General features: G+C 37.8%; 1 protein-coding gene across 2 annotated transcripts in view; it reads left to right on the top strand.

Annotated features, from left to right (window-relative positions):
- The window catches only part of PRIM2 (primase (DNA) subunit 2), a 90,205-nt gene that overhangs the window by 1,120 nt on the left and 62,921 nt on the right, over positions 1-26,164 (top strand). For both annotated transcript variants that reach the window (XM_021391921.1, XM_021391922.1), the window contains 5 exons: positions 26-129; positions 336-415; positions 5,132-5,252; positions 15,944-16,039; positions 16,838-16,975. In XM_021391921.1, coding sequence (XP_021247596.1) covers positions 26-129; positions 336-415; positions 5,132-5,252; positions 15,944-16,039; positions 16,838-16,975 — 539 coding nt within the window. The remainder of the gene's footprint in view (positions 1-25; positions 130-335; positions 416-5,131; positions 5,253-15,943; positions 16,040-16,837; positions 16,976-26,164) is intronic.

Below are 26,164 nucleotides of genomic sequence, written 5' to 3'. Positions count from 1 at the left end.
TTTTTTTTTTTTTTTTTTTCCTCAGTGCTCAAGGTGGTTGAAAACCTTGGTGTGAGCTATGTAAAAAGTGGTGACACGTACAAAACTAAGCTGGAGTCTGAGCTCCGGAAGCTTAAGTTTCCCTACAGAGTAAGTATAAATGAAAACAAGGAACTATTTCTTTCGCACTCTATTTTCTGTACTGTCTTTCTTTTGGGCGGTCCGCTTCTTTAATAGTCTTGTGTTTGTTGTTATAAATGTGCGTATTAATATGATGTGAAACAGCAGTGGTGAATGAATTGTGGATTTCTAGTCTGGGGAGGATCAGATCTCTGAAATAATAAAATTTTCTGTAGGCTTTGGCTGAGGATGATTATGATGCAAGAAGAAAGGACCATATTTCTCATTTCATACTACGCCTCGCTTACTGTCAGTCGTAAGTACCTTTTGGATTACTTTATGGTCTTATTAGTCACTTTAAGCATGTGTGTGTATATATGCACATTGTTATAGATTGTATAGGGCTGTATGGCTACTAAACAGAAAGGTAGGTTCAAGTAGAGGCTTACTTTTCTGGAAAGCTGATTTCAATTGTGATGATGAGAGATATTCAGGACCAAAATTAATATCCAGATTATGTCTTTTTAAAAATTTTGTAATATAAAAACTGTTGATCTTATGCATGGAGTGTTGATTTAAGTCTCTTATTTTATTTTCAAGAAAGAAATCAAAAGGCAGCCAGTTTTGTCAGTCACTGATTGACCCAATTACAGGCAATTTAAATGAACTGCTGCATATAAATTGGCTGTTGCTCACTGACCTGACTATGCGAATAGGGTTCACAGTACTATCTGAAGAGAGCCTTATTTCTCCGAAACTAAAAATACTGAATCCAGGGTTTTTTCCACTATTATTTTCTCCTAAAGTAATTGATTTTAAATTTTTGTTATTTATTTATTTTGTCATGTGAAATCTAAGGCAAATAGTCTGTCCTGTCAAGTGCTTTCATTTTGTTTCGCCTGTAGTCTCAGGATGAAGTTACAGAGGCTGTCAGTGCTTTATGTCTGTTAGCAGCTTTGTTATGCATCATCCTGGCTCCTTACTGTTGCAGTCCTGTTTTATAATTAAAACTAGCAAGTACAAAGTGTGTGTTCTCTCTTGAGAAGTGGCTATTTCTGGAATGAAATATTATTACGCTCTAAAACCAGACGTCCCCCAAAAGATAAATTTGTGAGTTGAAGAGAATACCCAGTTCTGCAGGACTTCATTGTATTAGGTCAGAAAAAATGAACTTGGCACAAATGATTACATTAGGTGGTGAAAGCTGCTAAGATAATAGTCTTTGGAAAGTGTGCTTAACATAGCTGCAACATTGCTTGATTTCAGTTCCCTGTGGCTTGGCAGAGGGGTGTTGACAGGCCCGTTCTGCTATGCTTTCTAAGTTTCTAGCAGTCCAACAGTGCCACCCAGGGGTACAAGTCTTCATCAGCTTTTTTCTCTTCTCCATCAGACCTCTTATAAGATGGATTTTGTTCTGTACTGATTTGTACGTGGCCAAAACAGCATGAAGTGATCAGCTGCACCTTCTTGTTGTTTGAACTGGTAACACAGTCGTAACCTTTGACTGTCTTTCTGCCTTCTGAAATCCAAGGCTTTAAAACTTACTCCCATGTAGCATTCCTAAGATATGATTTGTGCAGTCTTGAGTGAACACTCATCCGTACTCTTCATTCACATCTCTGCTAACATCAATTGTATCCATCAAGACCAGGAAATGGAATTATTTTGTTTAATTCACTTCCTTGGCAAGCGCAGCTGTAAAGAGAACTTTACTTCTTATGCTGGCCATGACCATGCAGGGCCCATGTTTGGGTGTAGCAGTGAAGCACAGGCAGTAGCTGCACTGTCCTGTGCTTCCACGCATTTCTGCTTCTGTTGCATCAGCTAGCAAGAACCTCAGCAGATGTGAGAGCATAAACTTCATGTTACTTGTTTGACATGGAAGAAAAGATCATTGCCTCTTCTCTAATAGTGAAAATCTTTTCAGTCAACTGAAAGTTGGCTGAATGCTTTTGTGCTTACTTTTTGTGTCTCTGTCACATAACATAAGCACAAGCTATTAAATGTAGGCCTTTTCTCTACTTCTTGCAATCTTCTGGTTTTGGCTGCCTAGCAAGATAGCATTCTGGCCTATGCTCTGACTTTTCACATGTTGACTGAAGGGGTTGGTAACTGAGCTGACATCTAATTGTGGAAAGTGATCTGCTAGCTTTAGGAGCATTTTCGAGTTTTCCTGAAGTACTTGTATCTGTTATGAAGCATCAATATACATCTGTTTCTTCTAACACTTCTTGTGGAATGAATAGGATTTTTTTCTTTTTTTTTATGTAGGAGTTTTTTCTTTTTTTCATACTAAGTGAGACCATCAGATTCCCAAACAGAAAAGTGCATATTCCATGCAAAAAGCTGGGAGGCATTCCTCACTTCTGTATTTCAGCTACCTGCAACTATAGCAGCTCGCTTAGGCATCTGATCCCAGCAGTACGGCTTTTCACTTAAGATTGTGGTTTCAGTAATACATGGTGTTGCTAATATGTTTCTGTAAGGAGAGCGTACATTTCTCTAAGTGTTAGTATGGAGTGTAAGTCATTCGGATTTGGAAATGAAGTACAATTTTCCTGTGATACAAGGAAAAGATTAATGCCCTAATGATGATGTTTCCATGAATGTTAATTTTTAAGTGTGTGCTTTATAGGTACAGTAATGTTACTCATGTAAGCAAGTCTTAAGTCGGTCTGTCAGCTGTAGGAACAATCTAGGTAGATAATGGGTGTGTAGTGGAAATGCTGAGTCACGGCCTGAACCAGTGATTGAGCAGCTGGTGGGAAGGCAGGGCCAACCCAGGGGAGCTCAGGTGCATGCAGTGTACCTGAGTGACCTTCCCAGACTTCATTTAAGGGTTGGCAGTGGAGGCAAGGGTATCTCACTGGAGATCCCTGCCTCCCCAAGGCCTTCCAAGGGTAAGCAGCTCTTTTTCTTCATTTCTGTATCCATGGCTGCTGCATTTGGACTTGTCTGCATTTGCTGCAGTCAAAGACTTTGCCACCCCACTATTATTGCTGTACTTTCCATCACATTGTAGCATCACAGGGTGCAAGCTGGAACACAGGAGGTTCCACATAAATATCATAGAATCATAGAATGGCCTGGGTTGAAAAGGACCTCAAAGATCATTGAGTCTCAACCCCCCTGCTGAGTGCAGGGTCGCCAACCACTAGACCAGGCTGCCCAGAGCCACGTCCAGTCTGGCCTTGAATGCCTCCAGGGACGGGGCATCCACAACCTCCCTGGGCAACCTGTTCCAGTGCGTCACCACCCTCTGTGTGAAAAACTTCCTTCTAATATCCAACCTAAATCTCCCGTCTCAGCTTAAAACCATTCCCCCTTGTCCTATTGCTATCCACCCTCACAAACAATCAATCCCCCTCCTGTTTATACGCTCCCTTCAAGTATTGGAAGGCCACAATGAGGTCTCCCCGGAGCCTTCTCTTCTCCAAACTCAGCAAGCCCAGTTCCCTCAACCTTTGCTCATAGGAGAGGTGCTCCAGCCCTCTGATCATCTTGGTGGCCCTCCTCTGAACTCTTTCCAAGAGCTCCACGTCCTTGTGCTGGGGGCCCCCAGGCCTGGACACAGTACTCCAGATGGGGCCTCACAAGAGCCGAGTAGAGTGGGACCACCACCTCCCTCTCCCTGCTGACCACTCCTCTTTTAATGCAGCCCAGAACATAGTCGGCCCTGGGGGCCACCATCACACACTGCTGGCTCATGTCCAGCTTCTCATCCACCAGGACCCCCAAGTCCCTCTCTGCAGGGCTGCTCTCGAGGAGTTCTTCCCCCAGGTTGTATAAATACCTGGGATTGCCCCGGCCCAAGTGCAGCACCCTGCATTTGGCCTTGTTGAACCTTATTAGGTTCTCATGGGCCCACTTCTCCAGCCTGTCCAGGTCCCTCTGGATGGCTTCCCTTCCTTCCAATGTGTTGACTGCACCCCTCAGCTTGGTGTCATCTGCAAACTTGCTGAGGGTGCACTCGATTCCATCATCTATGTCATTGATAAAGACATTGAAGAGAAAAACTTCTTCACAGTAAGGGTAACAGAGCACTGGAACAGACTGCCCAGAGAGGTTGTGGGGTCTCCTTCTCTGGAGACTTTCAAAACCCGCCTGGATGCGTTACTGTGTGACCTGGTCCAGGTGTTCCTGCTCTGGCAGGAGGATTGGACTAGATGACCTTTTGAGGTCCCTTCCAATCCCTGACATTCTGTGATTCTGTGTATTATATTAAAAGTGTATTATATTAAAGATAAGTTCAACGTTTCTTTGTTTTGGTAGCTTAAGTGGGTAGGTGGGGACTACAGCCTTTGATCTGCTCCTGCAGAGGAAAGGAAGAACCAGAGGCTGCCTGGCATCCCTCGTTCTTGATATCTTTATTAATTTCTTTATTGCTTAACGAAAGAAATTCAATGTAAAGGACAAGAGTAAAACTGTCTGATCACAGAATTTTGTTACTGGCCAAGCTGACCACAGAGGAACTGCAGAAGTTCATTCATCCAGGCATCAGCTTCCATTTAAACTTGCATAGGTTATTGATACATCTTTGGCAACAAATCTATCAGTACCCAGGGGTATATTTTATAGAACACTTTACCAAGGCCTTTTCATCTCAAACTGTAATTTGAATAAGAGCTCCTTGCATTTCCAACCTATATTTTGAGTAGGTTTTTTGTCCTTGTGATCTTGTTTCTTGTTCTCCTTGCTCACCTGCAACTGTTGAAGTCTTTTTTTTTTTCCATTGTCAAGTGTTAGGTGTTCTCTTTGCGTACTTCACTGAGGTTCACTGCTGTATATTTTTTCCTTAGGATGATTCCAGGCTGTTTTTTGCTTAACGTAGAGCACTGTTTTTATAGCATATTTTCTCATTTAAGCTCTCCTTTCTGAAGGTTCTTTGCCTTCTTTTCCAAGTTTCTTAGTTTGTGGGTTCCGTGACAAAGTCAGACTTACATTTCAAGTTGCGTTCACAGGGTTTGACGTTACATTATGGTGAGAGAATGCATAATCAGAGAATATGATTTTTTAAATTATTTCTCTGCAGTGAGGAACTCAGACGTTGGTTTCTTCAACAAGAAATGGATCTATTTCGATATCGCTTCCACGAGCTGACTGACAGCCTAAGGCAGAAATTCTTGGATCATGTTAACTTATCATTTGAAGCTGTAAGTATGTTACTTTCTGGATTTGTACTGTGTATGGTGTGCCTGATGCTTTTGTAATTTGTCATTAAGGTAGTTTTAATCTGTTTTAAATAAAATATGAACTTGTGGCATGGAAAAAAACAAACAAAACAAAACTTGGAACTCCTTCTGAACTTGGAGAATTGTCTTGTGGAAATGAGGGTTAAATGGTGTATGGGAACTGCTGAGTCACGGCCTGAACCACTGACTGAGCACCTGGAGGAAAGACCCAGTCAGCCCTGGGAGCACAGGTGAAGGCAATTCACCTGTGTGACCAGAAGGAGTGGAGCCAGGCTGCACCCCTCTTAGGCCTCATTTAAGGGCTGACTACTGCTGAGGAAGGATCTCTTCCTGGAGATCTCTCCTTGGTGGAAGCTTCTCCCCGCGAACCCAGGATCTTCTGATACAGGTGAATGATTTTCTTCCCTTCCTTTATAGGTAAGCAAATAGGTAGCACCTTGCTATTGTGATGGTCCTTCCATCTCTTCTGTAATGCCTTTTCCATCATGTTTGTTCTTCCGATCACTGCAATGGTGTAATTGCATGCTGCAAAAAGAAGCTCAGTCTACTTCATCAACCAACACTTAATTGAAAACTGTGTAATTACAAAAACGAGTCAACAAACAGTATTTATGAGAGGTTATAGTTGTTATCATAGAACCAAGATTCTAGATTGGGTGCCATGTCCTTCAGTTAAAATGTTTGTATTTCTCAACTGTCAATCAGGGAAATAACACTCAGGTTGGGATTGCCTTGCTTCCTTTTTGCATGTTAGTGATGAAGTGTGTGAAATATGATTCCATGACATTAAAGGTTTCAGTGATGTGAATGTCATGGCTGTGTTTAACTTAAAAAGTATGTACTGTGCAATTCGTTTTCATCTAATAACTTAAATTGGGAACTTGTTTTGGTCAGCTGTCTTCCTTTAGTGAACTTTCTTTTACAACCTTTTGAATCTACTAATTTTGAGACGTCAGCTTCTTGCTGTAGTAACAAAAGCCAACTACGCTGATCTGAGGACTTTGTAACTCTCACCATTGGACGAACACTGAAATATCAAAAGCCATGTGAAACTAATGAGCCATGCATTCAAGGAGTACTTAAGGATGTTCTTAAGAGTTAATTTAAAATGAAATAATGAACTTATGAACTTCTTCAGGAGCATAACTTACTGCATAATTGTCAATATAGGTGAAAATAATAGGCTTCTGTTGTATAAATGTGTTTGTAATACGTGACTGTATATTTAAGCATGCTAAAATCAGTCTGATTCTGCTTGTTTGTACATGTTATGGAACTTGCTGGAGGTATAGATGCGTAACCAAAGCTGTCATTTCTTTTTAAAAAAGAAAAGCTAGTATTAGATGCAGTAGTTGAAGAATTCATGTATAATTTTAAAACAAGTAGTAGTAATACCCAGTTAAGTAAGTTTTAGCACTACATAAGCATTACACCCACACATAAATGTAAATTATAAGGTATGATATTCAGATATTCTAAATATTTTCTCAAGTGATGAAACTTGAGTCTGAGTTGCATAAAGTCATTCCTCTTGGTGCTGGGCACTTGGTAACCTGTTCACTTGCTATGGGATGAAATGAAACTTTTGCTGCCTTTGGTTTGTTCTGTTTCCACCCTACCTTGTAAACCTTGATGAGGTTCATTTTGTGTTGATTTCCAAGCATCGTAGAATGGCTTGGGTTGGAAGGGACCCCAAGGATCATCAAGTTCCAACTCCCCTGCCACAGGCAGGGCCACCAACTTCCTTTCTGTAAAAATGCCTAGTTGTCAGCTAATGTTTTAGCTTTTTATTTAATAAGGAACTTGAATTTGGGCCATCGAGTACCTGCTATGGAGGTTAAAACTTGTTCCCAGAATTCTGTAGATGCTCTTATTCCGCAGTTGCGGAGTTCTCCTTGGAACTGGCTTCAAAGCTTTTTCCCCTTTTGACTTAAATTCATTGTAGTTCTTTACCAACTTAATGAAAAACCTTGAAAATACCAAGACTGCGTAAACCAAAACCTGACATTTTTGAGATTATTTAGGGCTGCTACAAAACAGTTCCTGCTGCTTCACATGGACTCAATTATTCAATTCAACTCCAGTATTTCTGTGAGAAGCCACTGGGACCTGGGCTTTTTTTTAAAAAAAAATAAAATAAAAAATACTGCAAGCTTGAGTGCATCCTTGAGATGCTGTTCTTGAATTATTTAGAGACTGTGTTGTAATCAGTTGTTGGAAATAGCTTTGGCCAATCTATTTTCTGGTGAGCAAACGTACCAGATGCGTGGACTGAAGTTGCTCGCACAACTGGAATGCTTTCAGTACTCAACAATTCAATAATTTAACATGCAGTGCTCTGAAATGTTTTCCCACCTCTTTATGCCATCGCTTGCAAGAGGTAGTACTTATGGTATTGACTAAAATATCAAGAAAGGAAGAGGGTAAAAGCAAAACAGGAGTAAAAATGGGTGAGCAGGAGTGGTGGGCCTCATTCTCACTTTTTTTTTTGGTGGTGGTGAGCTGTTAGTTGTATTTGAACTGTCATATAAAATGACAGCCTCATATGGTTCCCTTGTTGCAACCTTTGTGTATTTTAATTACTTTTATTTGAAACTCTTTTGTAGATGATTATTTAGATTGAGACCCTGCAGGAGCCTTTAAAAATGGACACTTTTCCAGTTATTTGACTGCAAAGAACAAGAGACAAATCTACGCTGTGGTATCTGGCAGTAACTATCTTCATTTGCTTATTGCTGTCACTTACCATCTAATGCAATACCAACAGCTTTAAGCACCATTATTGCTGGTGGTATTGCATTAAAAATAAATGATTTCAAATTAGTCCTGTTCAGACTCTCTTAAACTTTGATAGTGACATCTCATTTTTGATGCTTCTTCAAATAAGAACTGATTCAATTTTGAAGATGATTTCTGTCTTAAAAGTAATTTATATGCCTTTTCTTAATAGCTTCACCCTCAAAACTGTTGTTGGGAACTTTAAACAATTTATAATTTAGCCTCTCTTTTCTCATAGTTTTAATTGAACGGTACTGTCAAAGGTAATGTTTTCAACATAAACTTCTTTCCAGTAAATAGAAAGACACTGAAGAAATATAATGCTTTCAGAATGTTTAGAATCTATTCTATGCCTTGTGTACATTTAAAAAAAAAAAAGAGCTTTTGAAGGATTGTGCTGTTATCAGTTACCACTAGATAAATAGAGAGGCTTTTTACCTGTGGCGTGTAATTTTCAGCTCTCAAAGCATGTTAAATAGCTTTTGTGCAAAGTCGGGCACATAGGAAGTACAGGATTTCCTTATGCAGCACTCGGGGGAGGTAAATGGTGACATCTAAGGATTCAGAGCCCATCAAAGAGGGGTATTCAAACACAGGTGTGCAATTGAGATTCATGCTAATTTAGGAGATTTAAGCATTAAAATCATATTAGAAATGAATAATGACAGTTATGTCAGTTTGTGACAGCAAAAGCCATTAATGTATTCTCAAGATACTTAAAGGGAAATACATTGATGTTTTCAATATTATAGTCATGGAAGGAAATACGTTAGTCTCAAAGTAAGTTTTTCAGCATAGGAAAAGTGTGTGAACAGCTTTAGAGGTAAATGACACTTAAAATCATTTTGCAGTTTACTCCTTTTCTTTCTTGCTACAAGCTGTGGACATCCGATGTTTTCCTTTGTTAAATTTAGGAGTAGCTGGTTTTCTTTCTGTCAGATGATGCTGTATGACCAGTTTGGCATCAGTTGATGTTATAGCCGGGTCCTGCTTTGTGCTGTAACTTTATCAGTGAGCTTTGTTTCTGCTTTTTGACGTGTCCTCCTGTCTTTGAACTGCATAGTTATTTGCTTGTGAAAGTGTCTTACGGGAATGACTTCAAAGGCTTTTGATAAATATGACATAATATTTTTCTGTCCCAGAGGTCTGTTGTACTGTCAGAAAGGCAGCGAGATTGGCTTAGTACGGTTTGGTTTTTGACATATCCATGTGGGCTGTGTGTTTTTTGCTCTCAGATGCTTTGATGCGTTGATATATTTTTCCAGGATTTAAATTTGATCTCCTGGAACGTGGAATAAAATGTCAATGAAGTACAAATTTGGGATAAAGCTTGACATTTTGGTGGTGGTTGTGATTATTCTGTTCTCCTGTAACACTTTTTTTCATCTTGTCTTCAGATTGTTAGCTTCCTGAGGCACACGCAGTTCCTTGTCGCTTCCATAAGGAATGAATGTTGAGTTATCATGTCTTAATCTGCTGTGTAAAGATGTTGTATAATTGAATCTGGATTCCCTGTAATGCTTTTCTTATTATTTCTTCTGCACGTTGCAGAAAGATAAACTTACAAGTGCAGCATATTTCTTCTTGAATACATTTTTCTGTTACTGTTACCTCTCCACAGAGCATAAAAGATCCTATTTAAATTATCTGAGGAGTTCTTTACCTCTGAAAAGCCTCTTGAAATTAAAAAAAAATATATATTATGGCTTCCCGTTTAGATGTCATCTTTTTGGGTAACTGCCAGTTGTTGGAAGATTAACTATCTTAATTGTTTTTATTGCTGCTATAAAACACGTTTTAATATAATGTTTTGTATCATAGTAATGGGGAAGGAACAGCAGATGGGAATAGTCAGCTGGGGGAGCTAATGCTCTGTAGTGTGTCTGTTAGCATTTAGGAGGAAAGAGTAAGAACTGCAAAATAAAAGGAATGAGCAGAATGCATTAATGGAGTTAATTTTTTCCACAGTAGCACTTTGATGTTGCAGTTAAAATACTTTTTATATTTTAGCAGCTTTAAGTGTTAGAAATTAAAGTTTAATTTCCACTTTTATGATCAGAGCACTCCTCTGAGAGACTTTCTGATATAACTATTACTTTTTTTCCCTAATAAGCATTTATCTCAGTGGTGGGGCAGCTGTATAAATATTTGTAGTGTAGCTTCTTGGAAAAAATACTTTGACTGCCTTTTTAGAAGGTATGGAAAATCCTGAAGATTTGGATTAATGAGAATGGGACTAGTTTGTGTCCTGAAGAAGAGACATGGGTGAAAGAAAATATCCCATACTGTGTCTGTTCATGGGAGGGTCATGGCTGTAATTACTCACTTTGGTGCCAAGTGTATAAACCATAATGTTCTTCTATTTGGGCTCATGACTTTGTATGGTAGGGGCTTCCTGTAATATTTCTTCGTTTCCCAAACAGGATGAGGAAGACTTTTTAAAAGCAGAAACTGTCTAGAGCTAAATTTATTGTATGGGAATTTGCAACAAGGTAAAACAGTAGCTACGTTCAAGGAGGCTCACAGTTTGCACTTGTGAAGAAAGTGGTTCTGAGTTTTATCTTGGTTTCCTCCTCCTTGAATCTTACGGTTTTTTTCTTTGCTTGAAAACCAACAATACTTGTCTTACAGATGGAAGTAAAGGTCAGAAAAGATGCGTAAGTGGGAAATAGGGTCTTACTGTCATTGTAAGCTAAGAATGTGTTCTGCCACTTGGCTGTATGTTTAAAGTCAAAGTAATAAATTCTATGTGGAACGGCTGAAGTGAAGGTTAGTTTAAGTGCTAGAATTTTAAGTAACACAATGAAATGTGTACTATAAGTACTTGAAGCATAACAGGTTACTTTCATTCTAAAGTACTTATTTTCAAAGGAAATAATACATTTCTTTTAATCATTCAAGCTTTGGAAGGTAGATTTGATTTAATTCAAGTGAAACCAAGTGGCTTCTTGGCTGCAGACAAAATAGGCCATTTAAAAAAAAAAAATTGTCCTGAAAAAATGCATTGATATCTAGGCCTGAACCACTGGTGGTTCAAACTGGTGTTTCAAAACCAATTTTTTGCATGAAAAAATGCATTGATATCTAGGCCTGTGGCTACCTCTTGTAGCTGTGTGTAGTTATGTATTAGAGAAAGTCCCCAGGAGCCCTCTTTCCTCAGAACAATTGGCAGTGTGGGTCCTGCTCAGCCAGTAGGCTCTTGTACTGCAGACCTGGGGCTTTGTAGGCCAAATAGCAGGTCTGTTCATAAAAGAACGTAGGAATAGCAGGTCTGTTTATAAAGGAATGCTGAAGCAATGGTTTTTCCAAAGCAGTTTTATTGACTGGCTTTAAGCCTTGCTCTTAGCTGATCTTAAAATGTTTGGGCTGACTTCAAAGCAACGTGAGTTTTTTAATGAGTTAGCACTACAAGGAATGAGGAGATGGAGTAAACTTTGATTAAACATTTTAATGAAAATTTTTAGACTTAAAGCTAATTGTAATATTTCAGAATTTTAATAAAGCTTGATTCATAGGAGGATATAGGCACATCTCATAAATCTAAGAGGTGGAGTTGTTGAATGGAAGGAGGAGAGAATGTGCAATTATTTCATGTACTGAGAGGATGGATGGGGTCAGCTCTTTATTTACCCTTCATTAAAGGATCCTTGAGATATATCATGACTTAGTTTTCTCCATGACTAAAAATAAGCTGTAGTAATTCTAGTTATGTGTATTTATTTGCAAATATGGAGTTGTACTGTAAAGTTGTGAAATTAAATAAGGAATGAATATGATTGAATAACATAGCTACTGGGGGCGTCTCTTCACCTTCATAAACATAATGAACAACAGTTTATGTAAATTATGCAAAATTCTAATTACAAGTTTTAATTTAGTAATCATCTCAGTTTGATTAGTGACAGATGCTGATTATCTGCAGAAATCTAAATGGACCATTATAAGATAGTTTCACAAGTCAATTTTAACCAATAAAAGCTAATTGAAGTCAAACTAAAACGCGAACTGTACACTTAAGTTACTGTGCCCCCTTTAGTGGGGTAGAGGACTCTGATTCTTACTAAATAGCTTTGTGCGATTCATCGTTTGAGTTACAGTAGGCTGTGAAGGTCTTACCTAAGATTGACTTCTTTGTAATGGATGCTATACGCACTCTTGCTGCTTTGATTGTACGTTGTTTTCCTGCTTTGAAAAAGTCATGTACTTTGAAGTAAAAATTGCGAAAAAGCTGCTGTAAAAATGAGCTAATGAATAAAAACATTCTTTCACTTAATCTAGCTGGAAAAAAAAGAGACAGCTTCAGAGCATTCTGAGCTGCTTCATGTTCTGCTGTAACCTTGGATTTCTAAAGTGATGTGAAATGGCAACTCTACCAGAAATGGAGTGGAGAATAGGTGTCTTCAACGTGATGGTCTTCAGCTGATGGTAGAGGTGGAATGGTCGGGGCTCTAGTTCTGTGTTAACATGCAGTAGCATTCTGTGGTTGACCAGGTGACACTTAAATGTCATTTATCTAATCACTTGAAAATGATGAAAGAATAGCAAGTCCTAACATGATCCTTGTAAATCCTCAGTTCTTAGCAATTGGTAGTTTAGGATTTTTTGGAAGAAACTTACTATCGACAAGGAGGATGGTCTTGACAAGTGTTCTCTCTTTTTCTATAAATATTTTCATTATTTTTTGACCATAAAAAAAGAAAATGGGGAAATAGTGAGTGGTCTTCTAGTATTTGATTATTTTCCCCAAATGATATCCATGTATTGTTCAAAAAGAAAATAAGTGACAGTCAACGTGTTAAGTTTATTTTGTAGTGGATGAGTATAAGAATGTTTCCATAATGAATTTATTCTTCACATAGCAGTGAATGCAGTAATTTTGAAGATGTTTATTTTGTTCCTTTTAGCATAGCATTGTGAAAGCTGATAGGATGGTTTACGCAGTACATCATTGCAGTGCAACAATAATTTACTAGCTGGTGTTTTGGCTATAATCTTCATAAAATTCTCTGCAAACACAGAAATACTATTTCTTGCTAATCCCATGATTGAATGTGGATAAATGTTTAACATTTTTAGCATTTGTTAATAAGTTTCTGTAAAATTCATCTGACATTGGCTTTTTATTTATAAATGGAAGGAAACTTTATTGCCATATTTCTCATAAGAATCTTCCTTTAACTCTTCAGTCATTTGTGACTCTAATGTGTATGTGATGTTTCTAAATCAACGTGTATAGAATCACAGAATCGTCGAATGGCTTGGGTTGGAAGGGACCTTTTAAGATCATTTAGTTCCAACCCCCAGCTATAGGCAGGGACACCTCCCTCTAGACCAGGCTGCTCAAAGCCCCATCCAGCCTGGCCTTGAATACTTCCAGGGAGGGGGAATTCACAACCTCTCTGGGCAGCCTGTTCCAGTGTCTCACCACAGTCATGGTAAAGAATTTCTTCCTAATATCTACCCTCTTCCAGTTTAAAACCATCTCCCCTTGTCCTGTTGATACCTGCGTGTTATAAAAAGTCCCTCCCCAGATTTCCTGTAGGCCTCCTCCAGGTCCTGGAAGGCCGCTGTAAAGTCTCCTCAGAGCCTTCTCTTCTCCAGGCTGAAGTGCCCCAGCTTTCTCAGCCTGTCCCTGCGGGGGAGGTGCTCTAGCAGTAAAACGATATAATTGTTTATTTAGTTTTCATTTTCAGGGATGTAGGCAGATGTTTGTCAGATGTGGAAAACTGAATAGCATCACTGGGTTTCTCTGATTATGGTAATCATGAATAACTGTGAATGAAGCTGCATAGTTGAGAAAAACTTAGGTGTGGGCATGGGAATGGATCTAAAATAAGTGGGTAGATAAGAGTACATAATAATTCCAAATGCAGCCCTTGATATTTTTATTATTGCCAGCAAATGAATTTGGACTAAAACAGTAAGTCACAGAACCATCAGAAATACAAGTTTATTCTTACTTTGGCTGTGCCTAGCCAAAATGGGCTTTATCTCTTAAGAAACTTTGTTGGGTTTGTCAACAGGTTTGTGAGCCTCTGGAATATTTTATTTTGGTAATTTTTGTTAATTGGTAGGATGTTTGGGCACTATCTCTCTTCATAGTCAAGTTAACTTTCATTAACTAGTTATACTTTTCTAGGCTAATGCTAGTATTGCAGGTCTGGCTTATTTTCCACTGCTCCGTGTGGTAATGGAAACAATAGACTTGGAAAGACTGTTTTGTCTGATACTTAAAATTGGAGTATAATGGTATTCATGTTGTCAGTCTCTGTTTTTGTGGCAGGAGTTACACAGTTTAAGTACCACCTGCTTGGTAATTAAAAGTGAGCTTTAAAACCTTACCTCTGTAAAGACAGGAGTGGGATGTGCCTGTAAGTACCTGGGGCTGGGCCTTGAAAAAGGGCTAGAGTGGGCTAGAGCGCTTGGAGGGATTTTCGTTCTGTCCTGTGAGATGTGGTAACCACAACATTTAGTAGTGTGTGTATGGTGGGTGAATACATCTTTCTATCATCATTAAAACAGTAGGGATGTCAAATTTGTTTGAAGCTTTCACTTGCAGAAGTGAAGTAACTTGAAGAACACTAGCTGCCCCACAGCTAGTGTTTGTCTAACCAAGCTCTACAAATGTATATGTCCTTATGTTTCTGGAATCATTCAGTGATCAAAATCTAAGAATAAACTGAATATAGTAAGCAAGAAAAATAGAAGGATTGCAGCTTGTTCCAAATCCTTGCTTCCTTTCTTCCTCCTTCTGTCTTCCTTTTTTCTTTTCTTGTCTTGATTTTTCTAGTTTTTGATAATTCTTAAAGGCTCACGTTGGACTAATTCAGACAGAGTAACAAAATAACAAATATCAGATCATTAATGAGAATGAGTTTTCCTGTGTTGTTTCCACCAACCCGTTCAGTTATTTTTTCTCTAACAAAGTGGCTGTCCCAAAATGATTTACTTGCAGGCTCTATTTTCCTGAGTATTAGACATTCATCTGCAGACATATAATACTATGGTACATTTCCTTTGTCTCTGAACTTATTCTTCTGTCTTGCTGGCAGCAGTATGAAAGGATGGATCAAATAGTAGAATCATTAAGATATCCAAATAAATGCTGCTTTTCATTTGGATTTGGTGCTGTTCAAAACTTATGTTATGCTTTTCCGCTAGTTAATAACACTTGTACGCAGATGCATATTCAGTGAATTGCTCTGTTAGGGAATACAACATTTTTCATAATCAAGTTAGAAATTTTGTCTTAAGTACTTGAAAAAGTTCAAGTATTGTTACTTCAGAAGCTGCTGTTTCTAAAACTGTGGAAGTACAAACATGGTGAACAGTAAATGTCCAATTCTTCTCATTCTTGAAGAAAAAAGTATATCCATAAACAGAAGATTAAATGTCATCTTTTAAAAATCTAGATCTAAAAATGAGCTGATATTCATAGTTTTATTAAAAATCTGACAAAGTTGTTTAATTTAGAGTGAGTTAACTTAGTTGTCTTTCCAATTGCCATTGAATCACCATGCTTTGTAATAATGAACACAGTAAACTGAAATAGAAGCAGGGTTTGTAGCAAGTTGCATTTTTGAAGAAGCTGATTTTTGCAAAGCAGGTTTTTATAATTCTTTTGTTAGTATTTAAAATATTGTTTTGGATTTGCATTACTACTTTGGGAGGAATGTTATTTCACACAGTTGACCACTTATTTTGCTCATTTATGCCTAATTATTACAGATCATTTGTTGAATATGTAATCATTCGTTTTCTCATGTAAACTAAAATGATGGCGTATTTATAGATCAAGTCATCTTTTACCTTATTAAAAAAAAAAAGTATTTCTGAAGTATTGTGGAGGTTTTTAAACAAGCTCTTTATTTCAGATTAGTGAAGACCTGAAAAATGAATTGGCAAATGAGCTGTACTTCTCAACTCCCGGCCTCAGTATGGCTAAAGTAAAAGAACAGATGTTTTATAAGGTAAGTAGGAATTAATAAAGTGCTGCAGATTTGCGTTCTTTATCTTCAAAAATTATTCTAAGGTTTTATTATTATCGGGTAATAAAAATATCTAAATTAATCGAGACTAATGAAAGTTCTTTTTATATAAGTAGGAGGGGAGAAGGAGGGAATGAAGGGTGGTTCATCTGCCGTGAATGTCCTCTGTCATCCCTTGTCTTGCCATGAAAAAGGCCTTCAGTTTTAACATTCCCCAGACAAATCACTTGGCTTAACTGGCTGACAGACTGTCAGGATGGAGATGTTCTCAAATATCTCAAACTAGATTTAGTTTGATTATGTTAGTGTGAAATACTTTTTGGTAGCAAGTGAGAAGAGAAGAAAGAGGTATCTAGCATAGCCTACTGATGGATGGATTCCAACCATCTTGATGTTCCAAGACCTTTTATACGTAGCTTGCAAGAATAAAACATTTTGAGATGTCTGAAATTGAAGGTTTACAGAAGTTTAGTTTCAAGCATCAATTTAGTAAGTGATGGAAAGCTATGTGATCAGTCTAGTTGTTATAAATAGAAATTTGAAGGTATCTCATTTTGCTTAGTTTGCTTAGATTTGCTTAGAATTAGATATTGGATGTAAATAACTTCCTTTTTAAACAAAGTTGACATTTGCTTTCAAAATTGTTGTTTTGCCTGGAGCTTTATTAAAAGACAGAGTCACTTAAAGCCTTACTGGTCCATCTTGTATCTTAGGGTTGTAATAATTGTTACTGCACTGTTTTGCTGTTCCATTGTTTGATTATTTTTTTTCCTTTCCCAGGTTGGACTGTCAGATGCTGTTGATCTATTTAGAGCAAGAAGAGTGTTTATTAAAGATGGCTTTGCATTTGTGCCAGTTAAGGACATTGATGCTATTGTTTTGAATAACTATAGAAAAAACTTATCTAAAGCACTGGCGGTAAGTGTTAAAGGTTCATTCTTATTAATTTTGTGGCATTATTTAATGACGCTCTTGAACAGAAGCTATTTTGATTTTTAAATTTACCAATTTGATTTTACCAAACTCTATGAAAAGTGCTTGCATACCTAAAAGCAAATGAACAAAAAGACCCCTCATTAATGAGCTGGGAGTTTCTTAATTTTAATTGGCACTTATGATACATACAATGTTCATTGTAAATGATTTCCTACTAGAAGATATAAAAGCTCTTTCCTCCATAAAGAGTAACATTTATATGTATGTTTTAATGAAGTTTTGCAACTTCTTTAAAAAAAAAAAAGTCCTCTGCCCTTCTTCTGTTAGTGAGAACTAAAATAAGGAGAAACAATATTAGTCAGAGGATGTAAGGCAAAAATAAGTCTTCATTGTATGAATGCTTCAAGTATCGTAGGACACTTATGGCTAGTACTGTATGTGAATTGGTAATAACTCAGTGATCATTGTAAGAATTGGTGGGTTTATTATATTGGAATCTTCATAGGGTTTACAAGTCAGTGATCACGTATAATGCACAACCCTTGTTTTATTAGAATTCGATGATTAAAGACCGTAATGTTGTGATAATGTAAATTAGGCTCAAATGATATTTCTGAAGATGGGTTTGTCTTCTCTGGGTAGCATCATAGAATTAGGGTAAATGCTTTTATCTCCTATGAGGCAGTTTGCCTCTGGCAAACAGTTTTGGCTTATGGACAGTCTGTTACAAGCTTCTAGATGACAAAATACTCTGAATATCGATAGTGGAAATATAGTCTTTCAGGCATGTAGTTTTGAGGAATTTTTCTGTGTTTACAGTTGTCCTTCAGTTCTTCAGTGATAAAGAAGGGTTGCTATCTAACAGTTAGTTGTTTGAGTGGTGTTATTGATTGTATGTGCTGTGATGTGCGTTTTGCTTCTGGGAGGTTCTTTGATGCATCCCAGGAAGTTGCATGCACACGTTTTTGGAAGGAGTTATCCCCATACAGCAATTATTTAACAATGAAGGTTGGCCACGTCTTCTTAAGGTGCTGTGAAGCTGTTATACTCTGAGGTATGCTAGTGCTAAAGGTACTGTTCTTAGGTCACCGAAACATTGAGAGGTTGGAGTGTTGGCCTTGCCTCATCACGTTGCCCACTACGCTGCTGACTCAGGCCACTGCCTTCCTGTGTTATGGAATAGTTCTAGCCAGATTTCTGAAGGAGGAAGAATAGAATGTGAATGAAGGAATGAATGGTGTTGATATTGGCTTTTGGGAGTACAGTGAATAACTCATAATACATACTTTTAAAAAGGCTTTATATTGATGCTGGCACAAATTAATTTTGGTCACAGTTAGGCTTCTGTTGCTTACTAGTCAGCCCCTTGAAGCAGTCATATGTGTTTCATCCTCTTTAAAAACATGTTTAATGTTTCAATTATGCGTCTGTTCTTTGAGGCTCAATAATAGGGGGAGTTAATACTCTTGGAGCCTCCTTCACAGTTGCACGTGCAACTGAAGTTCATTATTTGTGCAAAATCAATATTATAAGGATCTCCTTTCTGTTTTCTCTGACCTATTCATTGGTAAATAATTTTCAATGTTTAATAATGATTAAACTGTAGGAAGCATAAACGTTTTCTGTTGCACATTTTAAATTAGCTCTACAATTTTTTTATAACTTAAAGCAAACTTTTATTAATTCAAATTGCATTATATTTTATTAATGAAGGTTTTACTGAGTTTAAGCAAACACACTTTTCTGCAGTAATGTTATGTTGCATTTGATGTTAATTTCTGTTATGATGATGTAGAGAATTTGGGTTTTGAAATTATTAATAGTGTTTGATATCCTTTTTTGAGGATAGTTGCTTTAACTTCTGGTTTCTTGAAGTCAGGAGATTCTCCACTGAAGGTGTGGGCTAGTGCTGCTATTGAGAATATCAGACCAGTATCAGAGCTCTGTTGAATTCAGTACTGCACAATGAAAGGTTGTTCAAGAAAATTACAGAAGTGGGACCAAAGGGAAATGAGGCTTTTGAATCATTGGTTAAGACTTACCTTATCAGCAGTGTCCTTAAACAACTTAAAAATTGACTTAATACTCCTTTGGCAGTTTTATAACTTGTTTGGACTGGAGTTTATGCCGGGCAACGTTTCACCTCTGCAGTTTCAGCCTCATGTAGTTAGCTGAAATGGTTGTAGAGGTGGCCAATGTCTCCCACGTGCTGGCAGTGCCGCAGCATTTAGTGAGAGCTTCTGTGCCATGTCTCATCCCCAGGAATGACATAATCTTTGAAGATGCATTTAAGGTTTTTTGAACTGCTTTTCTTGTAGTACTACTTAGTACTTAGTGTCAGATATAGACTGTCTTCCTGTGTGGTTGAACAGAAAATCCTTTTTATAGCTTATGGTTTTAAGTTGAGCATGTAAAATGCTATTTTTGGTTATTAAAAGAACACTAATAGTCATGACTAAACTTGTCTATTGTGTGTGTTTAGCAAGGTGCTCGCAGTGGAGCTTCATGCTCCTTGGTGAGGTGAGGCTTTAAACCAGAAGAGGGTAGTTGTACATTAATGATGGGGAAGAAATTCTTCACTGTGATGGTGGTGAGACACTGGAACAGATTGCTCAGAGAGGCTGTGGATGCCCCCTCCCTGGAGGCACTCAAGGCCGGGCTGGATGGGGCTTTGAGCAACCTGGTTTAGTGGGAGGTGTCCCTGCTCGTCGCAGAAGGTAAGGACTAAGTGATCTTTAAAGCCCCTTCCAACTCAAACCATTCTATGTATTCTAAGATTGTATGTCTTTTTTTAATCTTAATGTGCTACAGTTACAGTGTTACAGTTCAAAGGATGTTTGAAGTTTTAGTGTTTGTTAAACATGTTAATCTGCAAACAAATGTTTGAATGTAAACAGTCCCATTTCACATGAGCTCTTTCATTCTAAGTTTAAAGAGTTTAAAAAGCTTTGCAGTTATTTTTGTGGAGTACAGTCATTGCTAACAGTCAGAGCCTGATAGCAGTCTTTCAGTAAGGCTGTGGTATCTAAACACAGCCAGGATTCCCCCATCCTATGCCTATCAGTTGAAGTTATATCCTGGTTGGTCTTTGTGTTATAAATCCACTGCAATAAGTTGCTTTTGTGAAAATATTATGTGAGAATGGGATGTAAGATTTTACTTACTGCGAATGAAACTAAAAAATAAACTAGTAGTCTAAGAAATTGAGATTCTAGTTGTGATATATACAGTTGTAATAGCATGTGTTTCTTAACTTGCTAAGAGCACAGTTTTACATTGCAGCATGACCTCGTTAATTTGTTCAGATGCCTACAAATCAATTTACTAGATATTGAAGGTTTAGCACAAAAGAGAGACTTCACTGGCTTTTTCTAATTTTGATGCGTTTTCTGCTTATTCCTTTCCCTTCTTGGGATTAATCTTCAAAACTGTTAGAAATATTGATGAAGTAAGTTGCTTTCGTTTACCGATATTTGATGATTTGTCTTCTAAAACTAAACATTTCTCAACTATGGACTTTGGGTTTGTATATGCTATATATTCAAAGAACCTCTATTTAGGTATGGCATACATTGCACCATCTGTTCAACATTTTCTTCCTAAAACACCTGTGCTTTCAAGCAGTGAAGCAGAAGGCTTCATTCCATGGCATTAATGTTGAGAAAGTATGATTAATGATGGTCTTGCAGCTTGAAATTCATTTCAAGTATTGTGTTCCCAGTGTTAAGTAATTCCCTATAACATAAATGGATGATTTTTATAATATGCACATACAAGGTTAGTAAGGTAATAACTTTGGCACTGCAGTGCAAAATGTGATTACATTCATTCTTGTCCTCTGAAGATGAAAATTTTTCATCTTTCATCTCTTCCCAGATGAAAATTTTTGTGAGAGTTTTGCAGGGAAGCAGCTGTTCTTCATTTCTTTGTTTTATTGTAAGGTTACTGTCTAAGGCACAATTCTACTATAGAAAATGGTGGCATGTGGAGTGGCGGAAACAAAATTGAAGGAAGCAATTGGAGTCTGTGCTTGTGTGTCAGAGAGACCTTAAGCCTTCGGAATGGTCACCTGCAAGGTGGTGGAAGTTACCAGACTTTTCTTTGTGGACCAGTTATTTTTGCTTTAAAGGGTTAAAACCTCCGAGGGAGGCGGCGGAGTCACTGTCCCTGGAAGCCTTCAAGAAATGTTTAGATGTTGTGTTGAGAGACATGGTTTAGTGGGGTTATTGGTAGTAGGTCGATGGTTGGACTGGATGATCTTGTAGGTCTTTTCCAACCTAGCTAATTCTATGATGCTATGAAAACTTTTTTTTGTCCCATTGTTGTTTTCTGAAATCATCACACAGTGCTTTATCTCCTCTACTAATTGAAGTGCATGGGTTTTAGTGACTGTATAGATTGCTAGCATCAAGTAATTGTTAGTGATGTTAGAAGTCTAAATGAAATTTGAATGCACTCAGTATTTATCTTCATGTTTATTCTGTCTGCTGCTTGCATCTAATGCAAAGTAAAAGTTTCTTGTAAGTCAAAACTTACAAAAACTTACAAACAAAAGTTTTTTGCTGTCACAAACCATTGCTGTGATCTCTGCATTGTCCTGTTTGGTTTGATTTGTATTGAAGTAATTCCATCTCCAAATCAACTTCGGTGTGTCATGGTGGTGAAATGAATAAAGCAGAACACAAGGGATTTGAAGTATGTGGAAGGCTTCCTTAACTCTTAGCTATTCTTTAGAATTCAGAGAAATTGTTTTGGAACGGAATGTAGAAGTAGGAAATGCAATTTATATTTTGTGTAATAGATTTAGTAACCTAGGAATGCCTCAGTAAATATAATACCTTCTATAATGTCACGGGACAAGAATTTATTAATGTGTTGGTAACAGTAACTTGAGAAAGGTGCACTAAAGTCAGTAAGAAAGAACTGTAGTGACATGAAGTCAGTAAGTAAAACAAAGTGTGTCTTTTAGTATGACTTTCTGTTAGAAAGTCAGGTTTCGGTAATGCTAACTAAATTCCATTTACTCCAGTGGAGATTTGACTTTTTCCACCATCTACATTAAGAGGCTCATTATTGAGATCCTACTTTCTCCAACAAGAGAAGTGCTCCATTCCGTGGATTTTTCTGGCCTCTCTCCTATGAGGACAGGCTGAGAGAGCTGGAGCTGTTCAGCCTGTAGAAGAGAAGGCTCCGAGGGGAACTGGTAGTGGCCTGTCAGTATCTAACGGGGAGCTGCAGGAAAGAAGGGGACAGACAGGGCTTGTGGTGTTAGGACAAGGGGAAATAATTTCGTGCTCAAAGAAGGTAGATTTAGGTTAGATATAAGGAAAAAGCCTCTTACAGTGAGGGTGATGAGGCACTGGAACAGATTGCCCAGTGATGTGGTTGATGTCCTGTCTCTGGAGACTTTCAAGGTGAGGCTGGATCAGGCCCTGGGCAACCTGATCTAGCTGCGGTGTCCCTGTTCATTGGAGGGGAGTTGAACTAGATGGCCCTCAGAGGTCCCTTCCAACTCTAAGGATTCTGTGATTGAAACAGCTTACAGGCCTTGTATATGGTTCAAGAGCTACAACTTAGCTTCCGCTGCAATGTATGTTCAGGCATTAATTTCACTTGACTATATTGAATATTTGCATACAACTGCTGATTTCTGTAAAAGAGCCTGAATCTTGGATATTCTTTGTCTAAAAAGGAGCTCTTTCAAAAGATGTAGTTGGTTACAAACTGCTCTTAGAAGAGAATATTTATTCACTGGGCTTAGTCAATGGATTATTAAATGGATCATTGAAAAGTACTATTTCTGCCTCACTGAAGCATTTGAACAGATGTGATCAAATCCTGATCCTTACTTTTTCAGCATTTCTCAAGTGTCTGCCAGATTTGTCCTAGGTTTGACTTAAACTTTCCATGTTCTTAGACTAAATTTCCCGTTTCTGTAGGAATAATACTCTTGCTTGCCTGTTTGGTCAGTTGCTCTAGCAATTCATTTCATTGCTTCTGTTGGAGAAATTAAAATTTTTTCTTCTTGAAAGCTCTGTGGAGTATATGCCCTTGCCTCTTTCTAAAATTTGGACTGCCTCCTGCTCCCTTTCATCATCCTTTCTGGTCTGCTATTCAGTACTTCATAGGAATGTGTTCTTTCTTCTGTTTTTCTTCATTATGTTTGAGTGCTCACCTTGTGTCTGCTTTTCAAAATAATTCTTTTCTTGCTTTGCTTGCTAGCTAAAAGCTGTTTTTGAAGCGAGGGGGAGAGGAGTATTTTTGAAAGATGTGCAGTGCAAGCCTCAAAAGTCACGGAAAGCCCACAAACAGTGCAAGAGCAGATGGATGCACCTGCATTCATCATTGTGATTTTTCATCATCTCCTGTGTCTGTAACCCGTGTTTCTTATGATCCTTGATTAGATGTTAAATTTGGGATAGCATATCACACATTTGCATAAACCTAATCTACAAATATCTAGCGTTTCACCTTTTTAATAAACAATTCTTAATAGCTTTTCAAATACAGATGCGTATAGGACTTGTTGCAAATAGCGTCAGTGAAATTACAAAGTCTTGTAGCTGCTGAAAGCAGCATGTACAGTGGGTGTCAGGTTAGGCATTTAAGAAAGGAGTGGAGATGTGCAAGTTACTAGACTTAATTTGTAAATGATTTTGAGAGCTAAATTAAGCTGTAGTGTCTGAGATTTTGGTTACAGCTCTATCTGTGTAGAGCAAACTTTGCTAGGCAAAGAGAAGAAGGCTGTAATAGGTGTAGAATGCAGAAGAATAAGAAGATATGTTTTAAAATATTTAATACGAATTTGTGGAGTAGGCAAAGAGAATTATGTTAAATCTCTAAAAATTGTGAACTGACTATCAATTGTGTGATTTTTTTTTTGTGTATGTTTCTCCTTTTAATATGGAGACGGAGCTTTCTTAAGCTAGTGCATGTGCATTATGTATGAAACGTTGACATGTTCTTGCCAGTCTTACTAATGATAAAGATCCTCTGACTGTCAGGGAAGGACTGTAGGTTAAACACTTCCTTTTTAATCTGCAGGAAGAATGGGAAACTAATGCCAATAGCTTAAAGTGAAATAAATTGAACAACTGACTGTCGTACCGGATGACACTAGGTTAATGCAAGTGCAGAACCTTTCCCCAGGTTGGAGCACTTCTCCCTTAAGCAGCATGTGAAAGAAAAACATTGAAGTGTGCAGAAGTCTTATCTCAGAAGTGCCTGTACCGAGACTTGTTTAAAAGAAATTCTGCTGTAAGTCTTCTAAAATAAACACTAATATAGAGCTTTTAAGAAAAACGGTAGCAATATGCTTTTCGAACTTGCTGAATAGTTAATTTTGACTTTTAAATATAGGTGAAATGAATATTTTTTTCAGAAATGCTCATCACCGTCACAGCTGGGTGTGTTCATGGTGTGGCTTTTCCTGCGGCTTTCCACGGAGGAGTTCATCTGTTAATGTATTTCTGCGTGTCATTGCTCGTCTGCTTGTGTATTCTAGAGAGGAAATGGACCTTTTTCTGGAGATCTTGTAAACGAAGATTATTTGTCAGAATAATTGTTGTTGGTAATAGGAACGTAGGATATGTTGTAGAGGCAGAATTTTAGTATTAATGTGACCAAGCTCGCTGCAGCTGCTTCAGGAAATACACTGATAGATATCTAAAATTTAATCAGAGCTGTTGCCCCAAGAAAAGCTTTAAAAATTGAGTGTGCTGTACAAAAACACATCCCTGACAGCCAGTACAGGCTGCCTGTAAGACCCAGGGAAATCACTGCTGCTGCCTTCTGTTTTGTGTCCATCTCTTCTGTCTGCTGATGCCTCGCTGGCGTAAGGGAAGAGACAAACAGACAAAAAAACACCCACTCTAATATGCATGTTTTGCAGTAAAAATGGGTTTTAAAAGGTGGCAAAGGATTATTAGTATCAGGGGAATCTCCAGGTCGGTTTTGAAGGGATACTGAATCAGCTACTCATTGCCTGAGTTATGGACCAGGAGAAAATACAACAAAATACCAGGAAACAGGTGCATGCAGACATGTAGCTTTGGCTCACATGTAGCTTGTGAAATATCTTTAATTATAATTATCTGTAAACAAATTCCATTTTGTTTAAATACTCTTAGGGCTGATGTTTAATCTACTGTCTTGAACAAATAAGAGAAGGCAGAGTTATTTTAATGATCTGTCCTGAGTTGAGCAAAGAGATGTGATTTATTAATGACTACAGCCTTTGCTTGTATAGGTACGTATTGAAGTAAGGGTATAAATTTTGATGTAGTGCTTAAGGCTTCGTAAGTAATAGGAAAAACTTTACTGCTTGTTTCTTTTTCCCATTTGCTCTGCCACAATAAATTGAAGGTTGTTCTGTTACCAGCATTGTTACCCTCCCTAAAGATTAGGGTTTCTTCTTACACCAACCTTTCAATGTATAGGTAATAAAAATAAAATTAAATTGTGATCTGAACAGGAAAACTCAGTAAAGACGAGCAGAAAATGTAGAGGGTAGAATGGCTCTGCAACTTGCATTTGTATTAAATACCTGTCTCTAATCTGTAGCAGAACTCTTTGAAGTTAAAATAGTTTGGAACTAATTAATTTCTTTTATTTTTGGAAATCTAAAAAGGAAATAATCCTTTTTTTGGTCTGCTGTGTCCTGCCACTTAGCAATTATAATTAAACCAAGCAGTTTTAATATTACTTGGAAATCATTTTGCATGTTTGGACTGAAACTGCTCTTCTGTATTCACAGTATTCAAACTGCAAGGTGTGGAAACTGCAAAATACTTCTAGGTCATTGTCAATTTTTCAGTTTGTATAATCCTTCAAAAAGTATTTTGTTTGAAGTCTTTATTTAGTTCCTTAAAGTGAACTGAATGAAAGCATCATTTTCTGTGTTGGGCTTGAATTCAAGGAGTCTTTCAGAAAAGCAGATACGAACCCAGCAAGAACACTAAAATTAAATGCTGTATGTCAGCTTTCTCTCCAGGTCGCCGCAGCTCCACACCTTAGCTCTTGCAGGCGTCTTGCTGCTGAGTTTGGAATAATTTTATTGGCATCTCTGACTCTCTGCTGGCCGTTCTAGTTCTGATCGGCACAGAGTTAATGCATGAGGTTTGGAGGAAGATTCTAGCTTGCTGTTGCATCTAGTCTGGCTTAAAATCGAAC

The sequence above is a fragment of the Numida meleagris genome, chromosome 3 (assembly GCF_002078875.1).
Source record: "Numida meleagris isolate 19003 breed g44 Domestic line chromosome 3, NumMel1.0, whole genome shotgun sequence".
Classification (NCBI taxonomy): Eukaryota; Metazoa; Chordata; class Aves; order Galliformes; family Numididae; genus Numida; species Numida meleagris.
The sequence above is the reverse complement of the archived record's forward strand: the minus strand, read 5'-3'. Positions and strand labels throughout refer to the sequence as shown.